Raw genomic sequence first — 22051 nt, 5'->3', positions numbered from 1 at the left:
GCCCTAAGCTCCATCAGAGTAGAACTGAGTCTGTTTTTGCTAATCGTGCTTGAACACAGTGCTCAGAAAAATCTGTTGACGGGCAAATACATAAATGAGTAAAATGCCACTGATGATTTGGAAGGTGGTGAATTCCCACTAAAGACTTTGCCAGTGGCACCACCTTTGCCCTTGGTTTAAAGCAAACAAAGAGACTATGTCCTTCGCTCAGAGAGCAGAACCTGTTTGAATGATTCAGGATTTCAGAGGGAGCTGCATGTGTTGGGGCCGTTATTTTAGAATTCTGCTTTTTCGGAAAGCTCACCGACTAAGCAGCAAGTTCTCACTCCGTCCGTGATCTCATTCAGGAGGGAGCGTCTTCGTGCTTTTGTTTTTTCCCCTTAGAAGAAGCACAGTTCTCTTCACACTGGGCCGGCCTAGCAAGCGTTCCTTGAAAGAACAGAAAAGCAGTGTCACAGTGACATCCGGTTTTCACTCCGTAAAAGGACCATTGTTACAGGCTTTTCTGTGTGTGTGTCCACTTTGATCACGTTTCCCGTGTGTCTGTCACAGAATGTCACATCACCGGGCATTGGGTTCTCCAGTTTGGGTGAAGTTATTTCTTATCACCTCCCTGGGGTTCAGAGGTCCACCCGTCTCTCTCTGTACCGAAGTCCCATCCCACGTGGCGTGTGGGAATCCCATAACCCGTCTCTGTGGGCTTCAGACGCAGCGGGGATTCACTCGGCAGAGCCACTTGTTCTCACTGCTGTTCATTTATTCGTTCAGTAAACACTCAGAGCCCACAGGATGACCGGCACCGAACCTGCCACAGTGCTTTCCTCGGCCTTCAGCTACTTACTCTTTCTCCTACGAGACTGTAAGCTCCAGGAGGGCTGGGATCTTTATCCACTTTGCCCACTGACGCAGGACCAGTGACCTAGAATAATGCCGTGCACTCAAGAAAGACTTGCTGAGTGAACATGGATGTATGAATCCTTTGTGTTCCAGAGACCTTCCTATGTTTTACCTGCCTGACACTCAGCATCTATTTCCCCCACTCTTGGGATGAGAACCCTGGTTTTCCATGAAGAAAAATCCTCCTCCCGCTCTCAGACCTTGGGGTGTGGGAGGAGGCTAATCTCACCCTCAAGATTCAAGTCACTAAGACTGGATCCCAGGTCTTCTGTTGGATTTCCTGGGCAGAGAAGCTCTCCCCGCAGAGGACTTGAAGCCGGAAGACTGTATTATCTGTTGCTGTTGGGGTCCACCATGTCGTGACAGCTTGCCTGGGAGTGGAGCCCAGACTGAGGAAAGCAGAGCTTAGAGAAACCAAGAAACACCAAGTTCTGATGACATTGCTTTTTCTGTTTCAGCTAGTGTCCATCTTTATAAGTTTCCTAGAGCTGTCATAACAGAGTACCTCAAACTGGATGGCTTAGAAATCCAGGCATTTTGGATTAGGGCCCAACCTAATGACCTAATTTTAACTTGATTACCTCTATACAGACCTTATTTGCAAATAAAGTCACACATACAGGTCCTAGGGATTAGAACTTCAACATCTTTTTGGGGGGATGCAATTCAGCCCAGAGTGCATCTCTTGCAGCTGAGAGCCTTACACGCTTAATGTTTCAGTTTCGTGAAGCAAATCAAGTTCCATAAAGCAAATCGAGAAGTATCACGTTTGTCTTCCTGTGGAAAAACTACCGTCTCTGGCTTTGGTCCATCTCAAAGGAAGTTTGCGATAAAGTAGCAATTGATCAGCAGTTATCTCCTGAATACCTTCTGTATGGACTTTGAGGTACGCACAGGGTCTCTTGGAGGTCAAGAGAGCCACAGGCCGCTTCAGAGTTCCTGGACCTGTAAAAAGCAGAAACGAGAAGACAAGTTTCTAAATTCACTGTGATATTTTTGATGCTTAATTTGAAAAAGTAATAATTTTATGCTCCACATCGTATGTCATCAGGGAATTGCAAATGAAAACAACAATGAGATACCACGACACACCTATTAGAATGGCCAAAGTCCAGAACACAGATGACATCAAATGCTGGAGAGGATGCGGAGCAACAGGAACTCTCCTTCACTGCTGGCGGGAACGCAAAACGGTGCAGACTCTTTGGAGGACATTTGGGCAGTTTCTTACAGAAGGAAACATACTTTTACTATATGATCCAGCAGTTGTGCTCCTTGGTATTTACCCAGATGAACTGAAACTTAAGTCCACACAAAAACCTGCACACAGGTGTTTACAGCACCTTTATCCATAATTGCTAAAACTTGGAAGCTACCAAGATGTTCTTCAGTAGATGAACGGATAAACTGTGGTCCATCCAGACAATAGAATACTATTCGGTGCTAAAAAGAAAGGAGCTGTGAAGTCATGAAAATACATGGAGGAACTTTCAAAGCATATGACTAAGTGAAAGAAGCCAATCTGAGAAAGCTTCACACTGTGTGATTCCAACTACGTGACATTCTGGAAAAGGCAAAATTATGGCGACAATAAAAAGATCAGTGGTTGCCAGGGGCTTGGAGAGTGAGATGAGTATGCAGAGCACAGAGGATTTTTAGGGCAGTGAAAATGCTCTGGATGGTACTATAATGATGGGCATAGGTCATTTATACACTTGTCCAAACCCATGGAATGCACAACGTCAAGAATGAGCCTTAAGGTAAACTCTGGACTTCGGGGGTTTATGCCGTGCCAGTGTAGATTCCTCCTCAGCGGAAAATGTAGCACTCTGGGGTGTGATACTGATAATAGGGGAGCTATGCACGTGTGGAGGCAGGGGGAAATGGGCGATCTGTACCACCCTCTCAGGTTTGTGTAAACTGGAAACTGCTCTAAAAAAATAAAGTCTTAAAAAAGATGATACTTTTCAATAGACTAAAAGCCCAGTGCAGTACAGTTGTAGTATCTTAAATTAATCATGGGATTTCTAAAAAACAGTAGCTCAGTAATGTACGGCAGGAGGTGTGCCAGGCACATCACCAGCCCTTTATGCCTCGGATGGGATGGTAACTAGAAACATGATTGCTACCCTTAAGAAGCCATTGATAGTTTCTGCTGGAGAGCAAAGTGAATCAGCTATATGTATATGTATATCCCCTCTTTTTTGGATTTCCTTCCCATTTAGGTCACCACAGAGCATTGAATAGAGTTCCCTGTGCAACATTGTAAAGCAGCTATACGCCAATAAAAGTTAATTAAAAAAACTAAAGACAAAATTAAGCTCTATAATATATATTATTGTGTTGTAAACACTTTGGCACTATTTACAATATTGTTCTCATGCCTTTAGATTTTTTTGTTTTTGTGTAATTTATTTTTATTTACACACTTCTGAAACTATTAGGAGGGAATTGCTAAGACCAAATATACCAATGAATACCTAATGGCCAAAACAAAAACAAAAAAAGCCATTGACCCACTGGGGTAAACACACATGTGAAGAAGTGATGCTGTTACAGTGAGATACGTATGAGTGGCGTGTTGGGGAAGCGCCAGGTGGGAGTGAGGGGCTTTGACTGGTGGGATCAGAGGCCTCACAGAGGTGAAGTGAGCCTTGAAGGGTGAACAGAGTTGTGCAGAGTTGAGAAAAAGAGGGCTTTCCAGGTGGAGGGCACAGTGTGAACATGCCTGATGGAGCTGGGAATGTGGAGCATTCCGGAGCTTCACGCTGGCCCCACTGACTGGGCTCAGAGGGAAATAAGTCCCCCAGAGGTTCTGTTTGGTTCCTACGGGGCAAGATCTTGCTTTCATGGGACTTCCCTGGTGGTGCAGTGGTTAAGAATCCGCCTGCCAGTGCAGGGGACACCGGTTCAAGCCCTGGTCCGGGAAGATCCCACATGCCGCGGAGCAACTAAGCCCGTGTGCCACAACTACTAAGCCCACGTGCCACAACTACTGAAGCCTGAGCGCCCAGAGCCCATGCTCCGCAACAAGAGAAGCCACCGCAATGAGAAGCCCGCGCACCACAACGAAGAGTAGCCCCTGCTCGCCGCTACTAGAGAAAGCCCACGTGCAGCAGTGAAGACCCAATGCAGCCAAATAAATAAATATATTAAAAAAATTAAAAAAAAAAGATTTTGGTTTCATGCCCCCAACCCCTTATGAGGCGTTTGAATCTCTCCTCCTGCTTGGTTCAGGGGGCTGTTGGATGGTAGGTGTCTGCATTTGATGGGTCAGTCAGGGTCCACAGCTGAGGTCAGGTTGGCCAGAGTCCCTTCCTCTCAGGGCTGCAGGGCTCCTGATGCGGACTCGGCTCTCTCCCCATGTCTCCTCCCGTCCCCTCCACCAGCACCCCCTGTAGCTCCAGAGTTTCATCTGGGAGCAGCGTGAACTCCTATTAATAGTCGCCAATGAAAGATGGAATTAGGTGTCTGGATGTCTTGAGAAATAAATTACATAAAGTGTTCCAGAGATGAAAGAAATTCCTGCGGGCTTGCTTGGGTCTGGATCACGGTATCGCAGCATTCTTTCTTGAGTTGAAAGGTGAGGGCTGACTGGGTAGAATATGTCTTGTGCTCTGACATGATAACACATTCCAAGCTGGGAGTTGTGATGCACAGAATAACAGTCAACCCAGACGACATGGGGCATCAGAAGTGGTCAGAATGTGCTGTGTATACACAGCTAGGTGTCTAAGGCTCTCTCTCTGCTGTTTGCTGTCTCTTTTTTGTTTTTAATTTTTATTGAAGTACAGTTGATTTAAATTTATTTATTTTTGGCTGTGTTGGGTCTTCGTTGCTGCACGCAGGCTTTCTCTAGTTGCGGTGAGCGGGGTCTGTGCTCTTTGTTGCGGTGCGTGGGCTTCTCATCGTGGTGGCTTCTCTTGTTGTGGAGCACGGGCTCTAGGCGCGCGGGCTTCAGTAGTTGTGGCGTGTGGGCTCAGTAGTTGTGGCTCGCGGGCCCTAGAGCGCAGGCTCAGCAGTTGTGGCGCACGGGCTTAGTTGCTCTGAGACATGTGGGATCTTCCCAGACCAGGGAAGCCCTATTTTCTGTCTCTATGGATTGATCTATTCTGGATGTTTCATGTAAATGGAATCATACTGTCACCAAACCCCAGTCCGGCTGCTCACCGCTCGAAAGCCAATTAAGAGGCCACGTCGGTGGAAAGGAAAGTCTGCTTTATTTCAGAGGCCGGCCACCAGTGGGGGGAGGGCGAACGCCTGTCTAAAGGCTGACTGCCCCACCCCTGAGCAGTCAGTGCTCACAAACAGTCCTCAACATCAGACACACATCAGAACCAATTGGCAAAAAGGCCCAGATAGCACTTAGCACTCACAAATGGGAAGGTTGCCCCGGTGCACGCGGGTGGACTTTCCCAGCCTTGGAGCTCATCAGCTCGTCCCAAACATACGTTTCATTTCCACCAACCAAAAGCGAAAGTCGGAAGCCAGTGCCCAGCAGGGGAGAAACAGGGAGGATCCCCGAAACAAATGCTTTCGGCGGCTGCTGTGAACATCCCCTGAAATCCCCCTCTCGGGGCTGGCTAGCCACAAGCAGCTGGCTCGTAGCGGCTTACCCTGGCGTGTTTGCTGTAGCTGGTGGCTCTACTCTGGGAGACCCAGGGAAGCCAGATGCCGTGAGAGCACAGCCCCACTTCGGGCGCCAAAATCTGTTCCCGAACCCAGGTCCAGCTGCTCGATGCTCGGAAGCCAGTTCTCGAGAGACAAGTGTTGGTAGGTAAGGAAAAGTCACTTTATTTCGGAGGCCAGCAACCGGGGGGCGGCGGGGAGGGCGGATGCCTGTCCAAAGGCCGACTCCCCCTCCGACAATCAGGGGGCAAGAGCTTTTATAGACAGAGGCAGAAACAGTGCAGTCAGCTCTGACAATCACCTTGAAATTGGTCATCGGTGGTCTGACCAGCGTCATCTTGATTGTTGCAGGTACAGTTAATCTTCAGTTCCAGGGTCGATCTGTTCCCGTTTCCTTGAGGCCAGTTCTCGGAACTGTGGCAGCTCGTGTCACAGCTACAGCCTGGTCATCATGTGGTTAACTTCTTCCACCTGGTGGGGTTTCAGTGTCTATAAGGCAGCTCCCAGGAGATGGCTCAGAATATTACCTATAGCCCTTGAGGAGGAACTAAATGTCTTTGACTTTGCTTAATGACTAAACTATTATTATTTGGTCTCCTTTGACTGTTTTCCTTTGTTTCTGCATTTTCTCACTTCTCTGATTAAACTTATTCTTTGGTAAAGCTTTTCCACAGACAAAAGGCAGGCTGAGGACACGGGGGCACAAGGACCATAGCGTCCTGCTCTGTTTCAATACCATATGGTGGCTTTTGTGACTGCCTACTGTCACTTAGCCTAACGTTTTCAAGGTTTATCCACGTAGCAGCTCTTTTTCTTGAGAAGAACCTGTGAGACACGATGAAAATGATTCCCTGTCACGACTTTTATCGGGGTAGGGAGCAAACTTTGCATGTCGTAGTTGCCCCATAAAGTGTTATTGTATTAATTTAGGTGGATTTCAGCTAAGGTGCTAGGCGCCAATCTCCCAGTAGGATTGGGACACACGCCTTCTCTTCTAAAATAAAGTGTTGGTTAAGCAAGTTGATTCTGGAGCCAAAATGCCTGGGTTCAAGTCCTAGCTCTGCTCGCCACCGAAATGGTCATTCTGTGACCTACCGCAGGTTATTCAACCTTTCTCAGACTCAAGTTTCCTCATCTGAAAAAGCCTACTTTCTAGGCTGGCTTTGAGGACCCAGTGAGAAAATAGATGTAAAGCTCTTGGCCCATTGCCTGGACCCTGATAAGCCCTCAATAAAGGCTGACAATAATTGTCATTAATTTTTCAAAGACCTACAGTATAATAGGCACGTGAACGCCTGTAGTACAATGTAAGTTCCCCGAAAGACGTATGATCAAAGGGCCATGGGCCCAGTGGAGGGAACAGTCAGTTCTAGGTGGGGAAGGGACAGGTAGAAGGGGAGGGGAGGCAACTTTGCAGGATGGCAGCCTGGAGTCAAGGCCCAGACCTGGTCGACACACAGATATTTTAGGGTTGCTGTTGTGAGTTTTTTTTTTTTAATTAATTAATTTATTTATTTTTGGCTGCATTGGGTCTTCGTTGCTGTGCACGGGCTTTCTCTAGTTACAGCAAGCGGGGGCTACTCTTTGTTCTGGCGTGCGGGCTTCTCATTGCGGTGGCTTCTCTTGCTGTGGCACACGGGCTCAGTAGTTGTGGCTCACGGGCTCTAGAGCACAGGCTCAGTAGTTGTGGTTCACGGGCTTAGTTGCTCCGCAGCATGTGGGATCTTCCCAGACCAGGGTTCAAACCCACGTCCCCTGCATTGGCAGGCGAATTCTTAACCACTGCACCACCAGGGAAGCCCCGCTGTTGTGTTTTAACGATTTTCAAATTCAACATCTTTAGGCAGGCCGTCATCCCCATCACTCCTTAGTGAATTAAGCTCATTTTTGGGGGGCATTTCTGTTTCCAGCTTGTTCATCAAGGCCCCTAGGTTCTGGTCCCCACCGTGGGAGATGGCCTTTGACCTGGAACTTAAAGGTTGTTTCTGAATTAGCCAGACAGGGAGCAAAAGGGGGCGCCGGTGGGGAGATGGGGATTTCTTATGTCCTTGCCTCCAGGCCTACAACCCTACCGGTGATTAGTGGCACTCTTTCCCATGCTTCCTCTTACAATGAGTTTGTCTACGATGACAGGGCTGCGCAGGCGAATGGTGAAACAATGAAGAGTAAGTTTCCCGTCTCCCATCTTCCCCTCCTGAGTTGCAGCTGGAATTTTGTGGCATGCCAGAGACAAATCTTCTGTGCATACTTAAGCCCGTAAATGTATATTCATCCCCCTTCTTCCCTTTAGTTCTTCACAAGGGCAGCCTTTTGAAAATATTTTTAATCAAATGTGAAAACAAAAACAAGGCTCAGAACCACATGGTTTTGTTTCTGTTTTCACTTTTATTACAGGATTTTCTCAAATGTACACTTCAGTTAGAGAGGCAAGTACAGTGACCCCTCATATACCCATCACCCAGCTTCAGCAGTTATCCACTTTTGCCCACCTTTTTCATTTTTAACCTACTTTCTTTGGCTTCCCTTAGGGTGACAGTATTTCCCATTTTTACTTAAATACTTACTGTGATCATTGTATATATAGATTTGCCTCATTCATTTAAATAGAGGCATAGAATTTCCATGATGGGGATGTTCCATATTTTAATCCACGCCCCCTCAATCAGCATTTAGGTTGTTTCCAGACTCTTGACATTATGAACAATGTCCCCAGATGCATTGTTGTAGGCCATTATGTTACTATTTGAGGTACTCGTTCTCCTGCCTGGGCTGTTAGTAGAATTAGTATTTCCCACCAATAGCTGCAAGTTCTGTCTGTGTCTGTTAGAAGCTCATATAATTCATTTCTATGTGTCTTGATATGTTAAAATGTTGTGTGCTTGTCTTTAATTTAGAAAATGTTTATCAAGCACCTGCTGTACACCCATGTGGGCTCTGGAGACGTGAGCACGACAGGGACACAAACCCTGAATTCAAGGAGCACATAGTTCAGTGAAGAGGGCATCACATGGCATTTTTGCCTTTTTCCCCCACTTGAGATGTGTCATATCAGCTAGGATCAGGTTCAACTGTGAGTGGCAGAAAATCCCAATAGTGGCTTAAACCAGATAGTAGTTCATTTCAGTCTCATGTAAAAACCTGGGTGTAGGAAGTCCAGCGTGGGAGTGGCCCTCCACAGTGTCAAGAACTTGAGCTCTTTATCTTGTTCTTTTGTATGTGGCTTCTGTTCCCAAAGTCATCATATGGTATAAAATGGTTGCTCTAGCTCCAGCCATCAGGACTGCATTCCAGGCAGCAGGAAGGAGGAAAAGAAAGGATAAAGGTACAGTCCTTCTCTTTAGGGACCTCTCTGGAAAGTCGCACATACCACTTCCACTTACATTTTTCGGGCCAGAATGTAGTGTTATGGCCATCTAGTTGCAAAAGCGGTTGGGAAATGTAGTCTTTGTGGTGGATGTGAACTCAGATACAGATCAGATATAAGCATGACACTGGTCTGTGAACAGGGTGCTTGAGGGCTAACAGTTTGCCTGAAGGGAGATCAAGGAAGGCTTCCTAGAGGAGGTGACAATGGAGCTGGCCCAAGGTAGGCAAGGTTTTCTTTCTATGAGATTTAAGAGAAAAAAGCTGGGACTTAAAGGGGAAAGTCAATTTAAAAAAATGAAATGGTTTCCGAACCTTTTTCATTTTCTCAGAAATTCTGTATAAAGTCCTTAGCAAGAGTTATTGGCCTCACTCAGAGATTATTTGTTGGATGGATGCGTGAATGAGTCAAGGGAACGTGTGCGTGATTCCTAGGGTTGTGAAGTAGTTACTCTGGCAGACTTTATTTTCTAAAGACGGTCACAATAATACCCCTACCTCACGTGCTCTTCTGCAACTTGTTCTTGTCACTCCATCAGAAGATGTGGTTTGTTTTGCGCCCCCCCCCCCCCGCCCCCCCGCTGAGTCTGGCTAAGTGCTGTGACCCCTTTGACCAATAGAATCTGGAAGAAATGATGCCTTGCTGGTTCCAGTAGCAGCCCTTAACTGGCCTTGAGGTTTCCACTTCTTTCCGCCACATGGAGAGGTGTGGCCACCCCGAGGCCACCCTGCTGCTGAGGGGCCCAGACCACATGGAGAGGCCTGGAGGATGGGGCACCATGGTGGGGAGAGAGGGAGACCAAGGAGCATCAGATGCCAGCGTGTAATAAAGAAGTCATCCTGGAAGTGGATCCTCCAGTCCCGCTGCCCTGGCTGATGCCATGTGGATCAGAGATGGACTGACCAGCCAAGTCCTTCCTGAATTCCAGACCCATAAGAGCTTAAGTGAAATAAGCATGGTTTTTAGCACAGCACTGGATCTCTGGAAATCTACCTTGGGGTACTATGTTATGGGGTCTGCAGGCTGTCCCTGGGCGGGGCTTTGCCGGAAGGTCCTGCATAGAACATCTGGAGGGGTGAGGACAGGTCCACAGACAGCAGTGGGAGTGAGTCTCCATGCAGCCTCTGACAACCAATCCCCCACCAGAGGAAGAGGGCTCCTTAGGGAAATTGCTTATCTCATGTTGTAGATGAGCCCGGAGCAGCTTGTTTTAAAAATAGCAAGGAAGCTATCAAAGACCTCGAGGGTCATGTCAAAAGGACTCAGGAACCAGCGTGAAAAGGTTCTGACTGGCTAGAGGAGGGATACTTGAACATCCCTAAGAATAAGAGCTGTAATGGACTGAAACAATTCAAATATATTTAAGCCCATGAATTCATTACAAAACCCAATAACCCTAGTCACTTTTGGGTCATGCAAAGCACCCAGGTTATTATTTTGAAAACTGATAGGGACTTCCCTGGCAGTCCCAGTGGGTTAGGACTCGGTGCTTTCATTGCAGGGGGCACGGGTTCGATCCCTGGTCAGGGAACTAAGGTCCCACAAGCCTCGTGGCACGGCCAGCAAAGAAAAGAAAAGAAAACTGATAAGGGGAAACAATCCAGGATTTGTCCTGCTTTTCCCATGAACTGCGTCTCAGTGTAGCCAACGAGTCGGCGAGAAGTGTCTCCTTATAGAAGAGCTCTGGATGAAAAATGAAGAAGGAATGCTAGAATTAGAATATTACCCGTTGAAACTGCCCGTGAAGTAACTTTTCTAGTCACGGATCATCCACAGCTGCTAACGTCACAAAAGGAGACACGGCCGAGTAGACGACACGCCTGCTGATACTTACAACACTGATTCTGGAAAAGCAAAACTGGACCTGGTCAAGCCTCTCCATCTTACAGCCAGTTCATAGGGGAAGAGGAACACACAGTTCAAGGACACCATGGGGATGTAATCAGCACAGTCCAGACCGTGGGAAACCCAGTTCCTTCTACACACAAGGAGCCAAAGTTTTTATTGTACAAACCTGTACAATCAAAGAGACTTAAGAGTCCAATCGGATGGACCGATTGCAGCCCCCAGGCCTTGTTTGGGTTTGCCATGACCCCTCATGGCCTTGTGCTCCTCAGGACATCCTTCCAGCTGGGCTCCAGCTGTCGGTGCCAGGCCTTTCTTTCCCTCCTCTTGGCGTTCCCGAGACAACTGGGTTGGCCCAGGTCCTCTCTTTGTTCCAAGCCAGGCCACAGGTCAGAGGCCAGGCAGTGGACCACCTGCTGGGATTGTCTGTTCATCTTTGACTTACTCAAGTGGAGGTGCAGGGCCACGGGGGACCCTCGTAGGGAGGGGTGACGTGTGCTGGTGTTTAGCACCTGGAAGGCAACTTGAGGGCCCAGAGAGAGGTTTGATCAACTTCTGACCCAAAGCACTGATTTTCTTCTCATTTTTCTTAGAAAGTCTGAGTGCCAAAGAAACGTGTCTGAGTTTGTTTAGCCAGTGATTTGGGAAGGGGGAGGGAAAGAGGAGGGCCTGCAGGAGGGGTGGGAGCTAGGGGTCCCACCTCTAGGCAGTGCCCCCATGGATTTCGAGTGGGACCTCACGATGAATTGACGCAGATAGTGGCCTGGGCTTCCCCTTCTCGGTGGCGTATGTTCTGGAGTCTGTTCTCATACTTACAGAGCGTGTGTCCACGGAAAACTCACTCACGGTCTCTGTGCCTCAGTGTCTTCACTTGTCAAGTGAAAGTAGTGGAACCTACCTGTTAGGCTGTGGAGATTTTGAACATCAGATCGGTGAGTGTGTGGGAAGTTGAGGACAGTCCCTGGCACAGGGGATGTGCACGGGGGACCCGAAGCCAGCTCCTGACCCCCGGGTGCCCTAACTCATTGTGCCCTCAGTGAAGGGAAGGGCTGGGCTCAGTACCTGCTGAGGCCGGTCGGGTTCACCAGGGACCCTGGAAGCCCTGGGGCGTCCGGGCTGGTTGGCACCGGGAGGCCCAGGGCTCGCCCAGCACACTGCCTTGGCTGGTCTCTGAGGTGACAGCAGTGGGGGGATGAGCCCAGGGCCACAGCGTGCTGACTCTCGGGGAGTTTGCTGCCCACAGAGGAGGGAAAAATGCACCTCTCCAAAGCTGACAGTCAAAGGCCCGGCAGGCCTGTAGGAGGAAAATAACTCGGGCCATGGATTTTCTTTGTGAGATTTGGGGCCTCGCCATGAACGACATAGACGCGGGTGTGGTTAGCATCATGGCCTCCCCTGTGAGCTGGCAGGTGGCGGGGCTGATGTCACTCCCCGAAGGCTCTTTAACTGGTCAGTCTAGGGACCTGGCTCCCAGCTGGGCCCTGGTCCCTGTCACCTGCAGCGCTAGGCCTGTGAAGAGCTCAGAGAGCCACTTCAAGCTGTGGAAGGCTTTATGGGTTGTGTCTTTGGAGGTTCTTGTGAAACCGTGGTCACCTGCCACCCCCAACACTGCAGACCTACCGCTGCCCCCGGCCTTTGCACACGAAGGTGTCCACCGTCTCCGTAGACCGGCCGGGAGAGAGGGTGGAGCTTCTCAGAGCTCATCTCCTTCCTTGCCCGTGCAGACCCTGCAGTGTGCCCGCACAGCCAGGCCCTGCAGGCTCCATCTCTTATTAATGCCCTTCATGGTGCCCAAGGAGAGGTGACAGGCAGGCCCCCCTGACTCGGGGTCGTAGCAGGGGGAAGGATGCCCAGGGAGAGGGACGGGACGTGAAGAACTAGAATCTGGAGAGAGGATGGATAGAGGAAGGCTTTTGGAGAAGGACAGCAACCAGGCTTTGGCTCGTGGGCAGGAGGAAACGTGGGTCTGTGCCACAGAACACTTGGGTGTGTGTTTTCCTGTCCTGCTGTGACACAGAGAGACACGTCTGCCTCCTGGTCCCGGGCTTTCCCCAGTACGTGCCAGAGAACCCTGGAGACAACGGGACATTGCTGACCATCGTGAGGGAGATGAAGCGCTTGCTTGAGCCTGGCTCTCAGATGGGTCCCAAGCTGACACCCACAATTACACTCCTCTGTGCCGGGTCCTCCTGGAATCGTGGGGAATTTTCCAGAGTTGGGGTCTCAGGTGAGGTGGGAATTTACACGTTGAACATTCCTTAGAGAAGTGTCACAGTGGACATGTCACTGGAGTGGAGGAGACGGGCTGATTCCCATCAGCTTCTGGTGACAGCAATTCTCTGCTGTTTGTCCAAAGAGCATCTTATTTCCAAAGAAATAGGCTTATTTCCGCTGAAAGGAGCTTGTTGGAGAGGTGAATTCTCGGGCCTCACCCCAGATCTACTGAATCAGAAACTCTGGGGTGGGACCCGGTAGGCTGAGTCTCAACAGACCTTCCAGGTGACCACACGGAGGCAGGCGACCACTGCTCTCCATCTGGCTGGGTCTGGCGCAGAGTAAGGTTTTGTATTTGCTCCTCTGGGGGCAGAGACCCAAGTGAGGTCGTGCACACGGTACCTGGGCTAACCCTGGAGCTGGCCTCATGAGCTCCCTGGGGAAGAAGAGGAGAGGACAGAAGACTCCAGGGCAGGGAGCATGGCAAGTGCTGATGTCACAACGCCCCATTTACTCTGATTCCAGGCTCTTGGACCACCTGGGGGCAGCAGAGAGAGGGTGGCTGGCGGCAACAAATAGAGGACCGAGGGGGGAAGTGGGATCCAGGACCAGGGGACGTTTGCGGGGGAGAAATAAGCCCCGGGCAGGAGAACTACCAGGATCCTGAGGGAAGTGTGGGGAACCGCAGGAGCCTCTCAGGTAACAGTCGGCTGTGTGTGTGGGTCCTATCTCACACCTTGGGACGCCAGGTGTCCCGGAGAGGAGAGTCAGGGGTGAAGGTGAAAAAAGCACAGACCCAACCGGCCCGAGGCCGAGCCCTCCACAGCAGGAGCCTTCCTGGAGCCTCCGCATTCCTTGCCGGTTCCCGATTGGTCTGGTCACGCTCCGCCCGCCACCCCCGGACTCTTGTAACCCTCCTGAGGTCCGGAGCCTGATTAACTTTGCAGACGCCTCGGGCATGTTTTTTAAAACGGTCAGGTGACTCCACAGTGCGGTCAAGAAGACAAGTTCACTTGAGCAGCAAAGCAAACCAAAACAAACACACAAAACATACCCACGTTTCCTCGCTGGAGGTGTGGGGCGGGGCTCCGATCACGTTCGCTCCGGAGCTCAGGACCCAGGAGATGCTCGGCCAGGACTGGGAAAGCGGCTCCTTAACTCTCACGGTTAAGAACCTGTAGGAACCCATAGGGGAGAAGGTTGTTACAGCCACCCGGACAGTAGGTTTTTTAAAAACTGGTGATGAATATTCCAGTTGCTTATTTAAAAATAATTAAGAGCAGGAGGAAAAAGGGTCAGTAAATAAACACAGCGATCTGTAAACCTTGAGATCAGTGAGGCCACAGTGTAGACAGGCGAGGGGAAGGGGAGCGAGGACTGCTTTCCACGAGAGACGGGGGCCTGGGCCCACAACCCAGACCCCCCCAGAGGCCACCATCTCTATGCAGGCAGCTCTGGTTCTGCTCTTGTTGAGCTGCGTGGAGTTGGTGAGAGAGAAGCAGAAAGGTGAGGGGCAAGAACGCAGGGGGCCAGAGCCCGGGGTTCAGTTCAGATTCTGCCCCGTGCCTGGGAGATGGTCACTGACCAGCCTGGGGTCAGGGAGCTGGTCCTGCACGCCTGACCCTCTGGGTCCCAAGGTCACAGTCTTCCTCCAGGCCTCCGCCAGCACTTCGCTCTCTCCTTTTCAGCTGACGTTATTTCAGGGGTGTCTTCTGAGCGCTCACAGCTGGGACTTGTGCAGGGTATAAAGTTGCTTCCTCCCCAGTTGTGGACAGTCAGGCCCGTATGGCCTGGGTCTGCCTGCAGGGCAGCGATGCCAGCGGCCTCTCTTTGCGCTCTTGGTGCTTCCATGAGGGGTCTGGAGCCTTCAGGCTGAGCAAGAGATGGCCCCGGGGGTCCCTCCTCCTCTCTCTGGTCAGAGTGTGGGCCTTCGGCTGTCGTATTGGAATGGATTAGTGTGTGTGTGTCTTTGTGTCTGTGTGTGTGTGACTGTGAGTATATGTGTCTGTGTATGTGCCTGTGTGTTTACGTGTTTGTGTGTGTGTTTCTGTGTCTTTGTGCCTGGGTATATGTATTTGTGTCTGTGTATTTCTGTGTGCCTCTATGTGCTCGTGTGTGTATGTCTCTGTGTGTGTATGTGTGTCTCTGTGTATGTATATGTGTGTTTGTGTGTGTACGTCTGTATTTCTGTGCGCGTGCCTATGTGTACGTTTGTGTGCATCTTTGTGTGCGTGTGTCTGTGTGTGCACGTGTATGTGTGTGTGCCTGTGTGTGCATCCCCGTATGGGTGTGTGCCCACCCTCCCACTTTCGAGCCCCTCCGAGGCTGTGCATTCTGTCCTTCCCGCCCGGAGGCTGTCAGTGGGCGCCACGCCTTGGGGAGTGCTGGGCCTTGGGGAGTGAGGAAGGAGCGGCAGCTGGTACAGGCTGCTCCCTGGGGAGTTTTGGCAGAGAAAAGGAGGAAAATAGAAGTCAGGGAAGCTTGGGGTCAAGAGAAGAATTTTCTAGGGGAGGGGAGACTTGGGGATGTTTGAAAGCAGAAAGGGAGGGACATTTGGAAAATGCTGGTGATGAGAGCAGGGAGTAGGGCCAATGGGCGGGGCGTGTGGAGGGGACGGAACATGGAAAGTGGACGTCAGCACAGCTGCTCTCCGTCCCGGGCTGGTCACCAAGCACCCAGATTGCTCACACACCCAGCCGCTGTGCTGGTGCTGTTGGGAATGAGCCCTGACCAGCAAAAGGGGCAGGTAGAAGGTGCCAAACACCAAGCCCAGGCCAGGAGCTGCTCTCTGCCTTTAACAGGCTCAGCATCTCATGCGACAAAGATGTATCAGCCTCTCACACCTGAAGGCTTGCCTGGCATATGGATCTTCACCCCATCCCCATCCCCTCCCCCTCCCCCTCCCCACCTCCACCCCACCCCTCCCCATCCCCCTCCCCCTCCCCACCTCCACCCCCACCCCTCCCCACCTCCATCCCCACCCCTCCCCACCTCCATCCCCTCCCCCTCCCCACCTCCACCCCACCCCTCCCCATCCCCCACCCCTCCCCCTCCCCACCTCCATCCCCCTCCCCCTCCATCCCCTCCCCCTCCCCACCCCCTCCCCACCTCCATCCCCACCACTCCCCTCCCCACCCCCATCCCCATCCCCATCCCCATGCCCATCCACATCCTCACTTCACTAGAGAAAAATGAGGCCAAGAGAGGTTGGTAACTTGCCCAAAGTTACACAGCTGGTAAATGACAGAACCAGGACTGGAGCCCAGCGCTATCTGACTCCAGTGTTCAAGCTCTGGACGCCTCTGTGGCATTGGGTTCCTGGTCCCTGGTTGCCCTCTGACCTCTGGCTCTGTTGCCTGCATGATCTTCTAATATTGCTTTGCCTGCTCCTGAGTTGGCCCCTCACTGTTGAAAGCTCAGCCAGCCTGTGTGCCAGTTCAGATTTTCCCACCAGCTACTGGCCCCTGTTTCTTCCCCAGGACCTCAGGCAACGTCCCCAGTCCCTGTTTTCCTCAGGACACCACATTTCTGGTGACGGGACAGACAGACGTGCGGGAAGACGGGAGGGTGCTGATGACAAGGCATTTCCAGTTGGATCGGGCCAGTGTCATGCCTCGTGGCCCCTGGTAAATGCGTGGTGGGGAGTGGGCTGCAGAGAGAGAAGATGGGGAGCCGAACCCAGAGCTCACAGGGCTTGGCGCTGTGGGGAATGTGCTGGGAAATCAAGGAGAAAGGAAGGACGGGTTGCCAACTGGCGGGGAGTAAGTGGTGGAAACCAGACATCAGGAATGTGGAGCAGGTCAGGCCGGCTGCCTGGCAAATACTTGGCCCACTTTGATTTTCAATTTTCATTGTTTATTTCTAGCATAAATGTTTATTTCACCTTTGTAATCCTCAAGGTTTTTAGGAACATGGGAAAGAATGACTTTGTTCTGGTTTTTGACACTTAGTTTTGGCTGTGGAGAGACAAGACCCAATTAGCTAATTACAGTCTAAAAGTCACTGGTTGGTGGCCAGGGCTTCTCTGAGCGGGAGGCTGCCTACAGGATGTCTCCAGGCTCTGCGTTCTTCTCCAGCCACCCTGGCTCACGGAGACCCTGACCCTCCCCGACACCATGGCCCTCTGACTTTTCCACCACACCTGATCCTTTTTTTTCTTCATCCCACACCCTTCTTCCCAAGTCTCCTCTCTGATGCTAAAGAGACTCCCTCCCCCACATCCAGACCCACCCCAGACTGGTGGCCTTACCACCAGTGGCGGGGTTGTGGGTGACACCCAGTTAGTCTCCACAATCCTCCGTTTCCCCTTTCCCTTCCAGCTTTTGCTCCAGTCCTGCCCACCCTCCCTACTCCTTTTTCTAGCCCTGCCATCCTTATATCTTAAAAGCATTAAAAAAAACATTGAGATATATCAATACATCAAGTGCACTGAGGCATACATTTTATATCTTTGTGATTTTTCAAAAGTGGACGCCTGGCAGCAACCATCCACATCAGGAAGTAGGGCAGTGCTACCCCCGGGAGGCCCCCTCCAGCCCCCTCCCATCACTCCCGTCTTCTTTAATCCTTAGAGGTAACTGCTCTCTCGAATTTATGCTAATCAATTATACCCGCGCTCTACGCTGAGGATGTGTATTCCTAAACACTATTTTGCCTGCTTTTTTTTTTAATTGAAGTCTAGTTCATTTACAATGTTGTGTTAATTTCTGCTGTACAGCAAAGTGATTCAGTTATACACATATAGACATTCTTTTTCATATTCTTTTTTTTTTTTTTTTTTTTTTTGCATGTACAAAGCTGTTGGTTTATTCAGCTGGGAAGCTGAGGAGGAAAGGCTTCCTTTGGGAATGAACAGCAAAAATGTGTTCATGAACAAGGCACTTTTACACACACACACACAAAGGCACATATTATAGTCACATAAGCATCAACATCTTTTAATTTTTAGACCCCGCTACCTCTTCCCACCTTCCCCTAAAAAAAAGAAAGAAAGAAAGAGGTTTTTGTAACATTTTAAAAACCAACTTCATAGGACATCTACAAAGGAACAGTTACTGATACATTCAGTTACACTAACTTTAGATGGTTTCAGTTCAGTAACAATTTTCCATTAACAAATATTTTTTTCTACCCACTACAATTCCCTCCTTTTTCCTCAAAAGGAGACCACTAAGGTTCAGCAGAAACTACTCATTAGGTTATAAACATTCTTCTCTCCTTAAAGCTGCTATACATTTATAGAATTTGTGATTCCATTAATGCTTCAATTTTTTTTTTTTTTTTTTGTGGTATGTGGGCCTCTCACTGTTGTGGCCTCTCCCGTTGCGGAGCACAGGCTCCGGATGCGCAGGCTCAGCGGCCACGGCTTACGGGCCCAGCCGCTCCACGGCATGTGGGATCCTCCCGGACCGGGGCACGAACCCGTGTCCCCTGCATCGGCAGGCGGACTCGCAACCACTGCGCCACCAGGGAAGCCCCAATGCTTCAATTTTTTGATGCCACAGTGTATACAGCACTTAATTATGGAGAATAGGAAAAAGCAAAACTAAAATAAGGAAGGATATATGATATATCTTTAATAATCTGTTTTCTGATTCCCTTTAGATGCCCAGTTAACCAGGATCACAAAAAGGTTTCACTCTTTATTGTAGGTGTGTGAAAAGACTTACTGGTCTCATGCATTTTATGTATGTTGATCTCTATGTTTTGACTCATCCAAATAAACACAGCAAGGCTCATTTACAAGGATACATAGGCTTTCTATTCAGCCAGAAAAGAAAAATCTACAGCTAGATGTAGAAAAGCAATGATGCTAAAAAACCTCTTCAACTTCAGACTGTATTAGGCTGAGATTTTCTGTAGTAAGTTTCTTTAAAGTTAGAAGTGTTCCTGAAAAGTTTGCAATGGACGTGGAAAGTGCATGAAGTACTGCTCTAGGAAACATCATACAGATGAAATACTTTAATCCACTAGCATAAATGCTCTCTTAGTTTTTTTCCCATTGGTCTTTGGAATGGGTTTTATTTGCTCTTGACTAAGGTCTGGATGCCAAGATGCAGGAAATATATTCCCTACAGAACAGGTGTCTGTTTAATCCCCAGGTATGATCTTATAGGCCAGGTTAGCTAGAGACAGCCTGGTGGGAGCCTATAAAATGTTTATGCTATAACTGCAGGTCCCATAATAGGTCTGGGGTAGTGTAGGCTACTACTCCACTACTGCACTCCCTCCCCCCAAAATAGGAACTCCTAAAAGGTGCCTGCCATATGTAGGTCTACCAATATAAAAACTGGGAGATAAATCCATATTCCCACCATTTTTTAAATCTGGTTATTCAATTTAATTCAACTACCTCCCTAGAAATGAATATCAGAGAAAAGTATGCTCAGAAAGGTATTACTGGGAGTAGCTAACTTATCACTTTCCACAATGGCTGTTCTGAAGGTTGGGTAACAAATAGGGTAGTGGCCTCCTTTTCCTTCCCATTAATAATTAGGTATCTAGTTAAGTCCATCAGATAGGCAGAGTAAATTGTGGGGAGAACTGAGTGTGGAGAATAGTCAACTTATCTCTTGTAATAAGGTCCCTTTTGACTAATTCTCTACTGAAGTTCTCATTTTAGGTCTTTCAAAGGGAATGCTCACAGCGAACATCTGTAGTTGAGTTACAGGACTCTTGGGTATTATATTCAGTACTTGATCGTATTTTGACGTATCAGGACAGGGCATAGTTTGGTTGAGAAGATGTTAGTTTCTCGACTGTGGGCTGTGGAACTGCATTTCTTTCTCAACTGGCAGCGCAAGAGATATGAGAAGGAACGGTGGATCTTTATAGTGATGCAGTTAGGAGTTTGTTAACTGCCTTTTGGAACTCAGTGTAGGAGTAAGCAGTGTTGATGGGTTCAGTGCGGGTTGTTTCCTTAACTGTTTTAGTTAACCAGCCACAGCAACAACCAGAAACACACGAATTAGGAATTTGTTTGAGGTACTCAGGTATGGGAGTGGCTGTACTCAATGTTCGGCTTAACTGTTTGGTGGCAAAGTACGGTACTCCATTTAGAGTGGCATGATCTCTAGAAAGCCGGCTGGGACTCATAAGGGGCTTTTGAAAAGGTGGGACTCCACAAGAGCCTGGAGGAGGCCACTCAGGAATTGGTTCCAGTTTGGGTACACAATGTCTTAGTCCTGTCTCTCGAAGTACATGGACTGGTGTGCTAGCATCCAAGAGTTTAGCATGATACAACCAGGAATTAGGATTTAAAGGTTTCCAAGTTGTAGGATATTTTAAAAGGCATTTAACCTGCCAGGCAAGACTCTCAAGAGGTGTTAGGTTGGGCACCACAGGGTCCTCTTCTTCAGAGGAATCCCACTCTTCCCCAGAACTCTCATTTAGGTAGTTAGCGTTTATTCAGCGTTTTCTTAGCGTCTTCTTCTTCCTCACTTTCTGATTCTGATAAAGGGTCAGGAGAGGGATTTCTAGGACCCATTAGAACAGAACGATGGTATAGAAAAAAAGGTACCAGAAAAAGGTACCAGTATAAGCCAGTAAAACACTAACACTGGCAAACAGAAGCAGAAGACGAGAAATCCTTTCAATAGGATTCATTTGTCTGTTTCTCAGTCTGTTACACACACACAGTATGCCTCTGGCTCGCACCACTGTGTAGTTCTTCAAGATTATGCTGTATGTTCTTCACTTACAAAGAAGACAGCTCACTTCTCAGGACCAGTTCAGTGTGTAAAAGTTAGTCACTTATCAGTAGCACAGGTCAGAGTCTCTCCTTCAAATGCTGGCTACCCAAGAAGAGAAGGGGTCCTCATCTAGGCAAGCTGATTTTCTTAGCATGGTCTCAACTGGTTGTGAAATTATGAAGAGACACTTTGTGTACTCTTTTGTTGGCAGGGGTATTATATCTATTTGGTAACGAAAAGAAACTCAGTGGTCGCCTTCTTTGTCTGCTGGTGCAGCAACTTTTGTGCAGGGGGATGGTGGGACGAGTTGTCAAGGATCTGTCTGGTGTGCACAGATCCAGTGTTTTCCATAGGTAGTGCAAATGCCCTTGGAAACTGGTGACTTAATTGTTGCACTATCTGGAAAGGTAGGCTTAACCTGTGAATGAGAAGACCAAGGAGGATCCTTTCTTCTTCCTTGCCTCACTCCCAGCTGCAAGACCTGACTAAGCCTAGCGCCACCAGCTCTGTTCCAACAGTCACTCCTCCGCAAGGCTCGCATTCCCCATGGTCTTTTCCATTGTGGTTTATCACAGGATATTGAATATAGTTGCTGTGCTATACCGTAGGACCTCGTTGTTTATCCATTCTATATATAATAGTTTGCATCTGCTAATCCCATACTCCCAATCCATCCCTCCCCACCGGGTCCTCCCCCTTGGCAACCACAGGTCTGTTCTCTATGTCTGTGAGTCTGTTTCTGTTCTGTAGATAAGTTCATTTGTGTCATATTTGAGATTCCACATATAAGTGATATCATATGGTATTTGCCTTTCTCTTTCTGACTTACTTCGCTTTGTATGATAACCTGGCTCCATCCATGTTGCTGCGAAGGACACTATTTCATTCTTTTTTTTACGGCTGAGTAGTATTCCATTTTATATATATATATATATATATATATATATATGTATATATATATACACCACATAGTGTTTATCCATTCTTCTGTCGATGCACATTTAGGTTGCTTCCATGTCTTGGCTATTGTAAATAGTGCTTCAATAAACATTGGGGTGTATGTATCTTTTTGAATTAGAGTCTTCTCCAGGTTTATGCCCAGGAGTGGGATTGCTGGATCATATGTATTTTGCCTGCTTTTTTGTTTGTTTGTTTTGTTTTTGCGGTACCCGGGCCTCTCACTGTTGTGGCCTCTCCCCTTGCGGAGCACAGGCTCCGGACGCGCAGGCTCAGCGGCCATGGCTCACGGGCCCAGCCGCTCCGCGGCACGTGGGATCCTCCCGGACCGGGGCACGAACCCGTGTCCCCTGCATCGGCAGGCGGACTCTCAACCACTGCGCCACCAGGGAAGCCCCTTGCCTGCTTTTTGAACTTGATGTAAATGGACTTATACTACATATACTCATTGGTG

General features: G+C 49.0%; 1 protein-coding gene across 1 annotated transcript; it reads right to left on the bottom strand.

The window, feature by feature from the left end:
- Positions 1 to 19777: 19777 nt before the first annotated feature.
- On the bottom strand, positions 19778 to 20435 carry LOC136139204 (DDB1- and CUL4-associated factor 16-like). Its single transcript, XM_065898084.1, is given in 2 exon segments — positions 19778 to 20374; positions 20376 to 20435. Coding segments are annotated over 2 exon segments (657 nt in total).
- Between the last annotated feature and the right edge of the window lie 1616 nt (positions 20436 to 22051).

Source organism: Phocoena phocoena, chromosome 19, assembly GCF_963924675.1.
Source record: "Phocoena phocoena chromosome 19, mPhoPho1.1, whole genome shotgun sequence".
NCBI classification, from domain to species: domain Eukaryota; kingdom Metazoa; phylum Chordata; class Mammalia; order Artiodactyla; family Phocoenidae; genus Phocoena; species Phocoena phocoena.
Note: the sequence above shows the minus strand (reverse complement) of the source record. Positions and strands in the feature narration are given on the sequence as shown.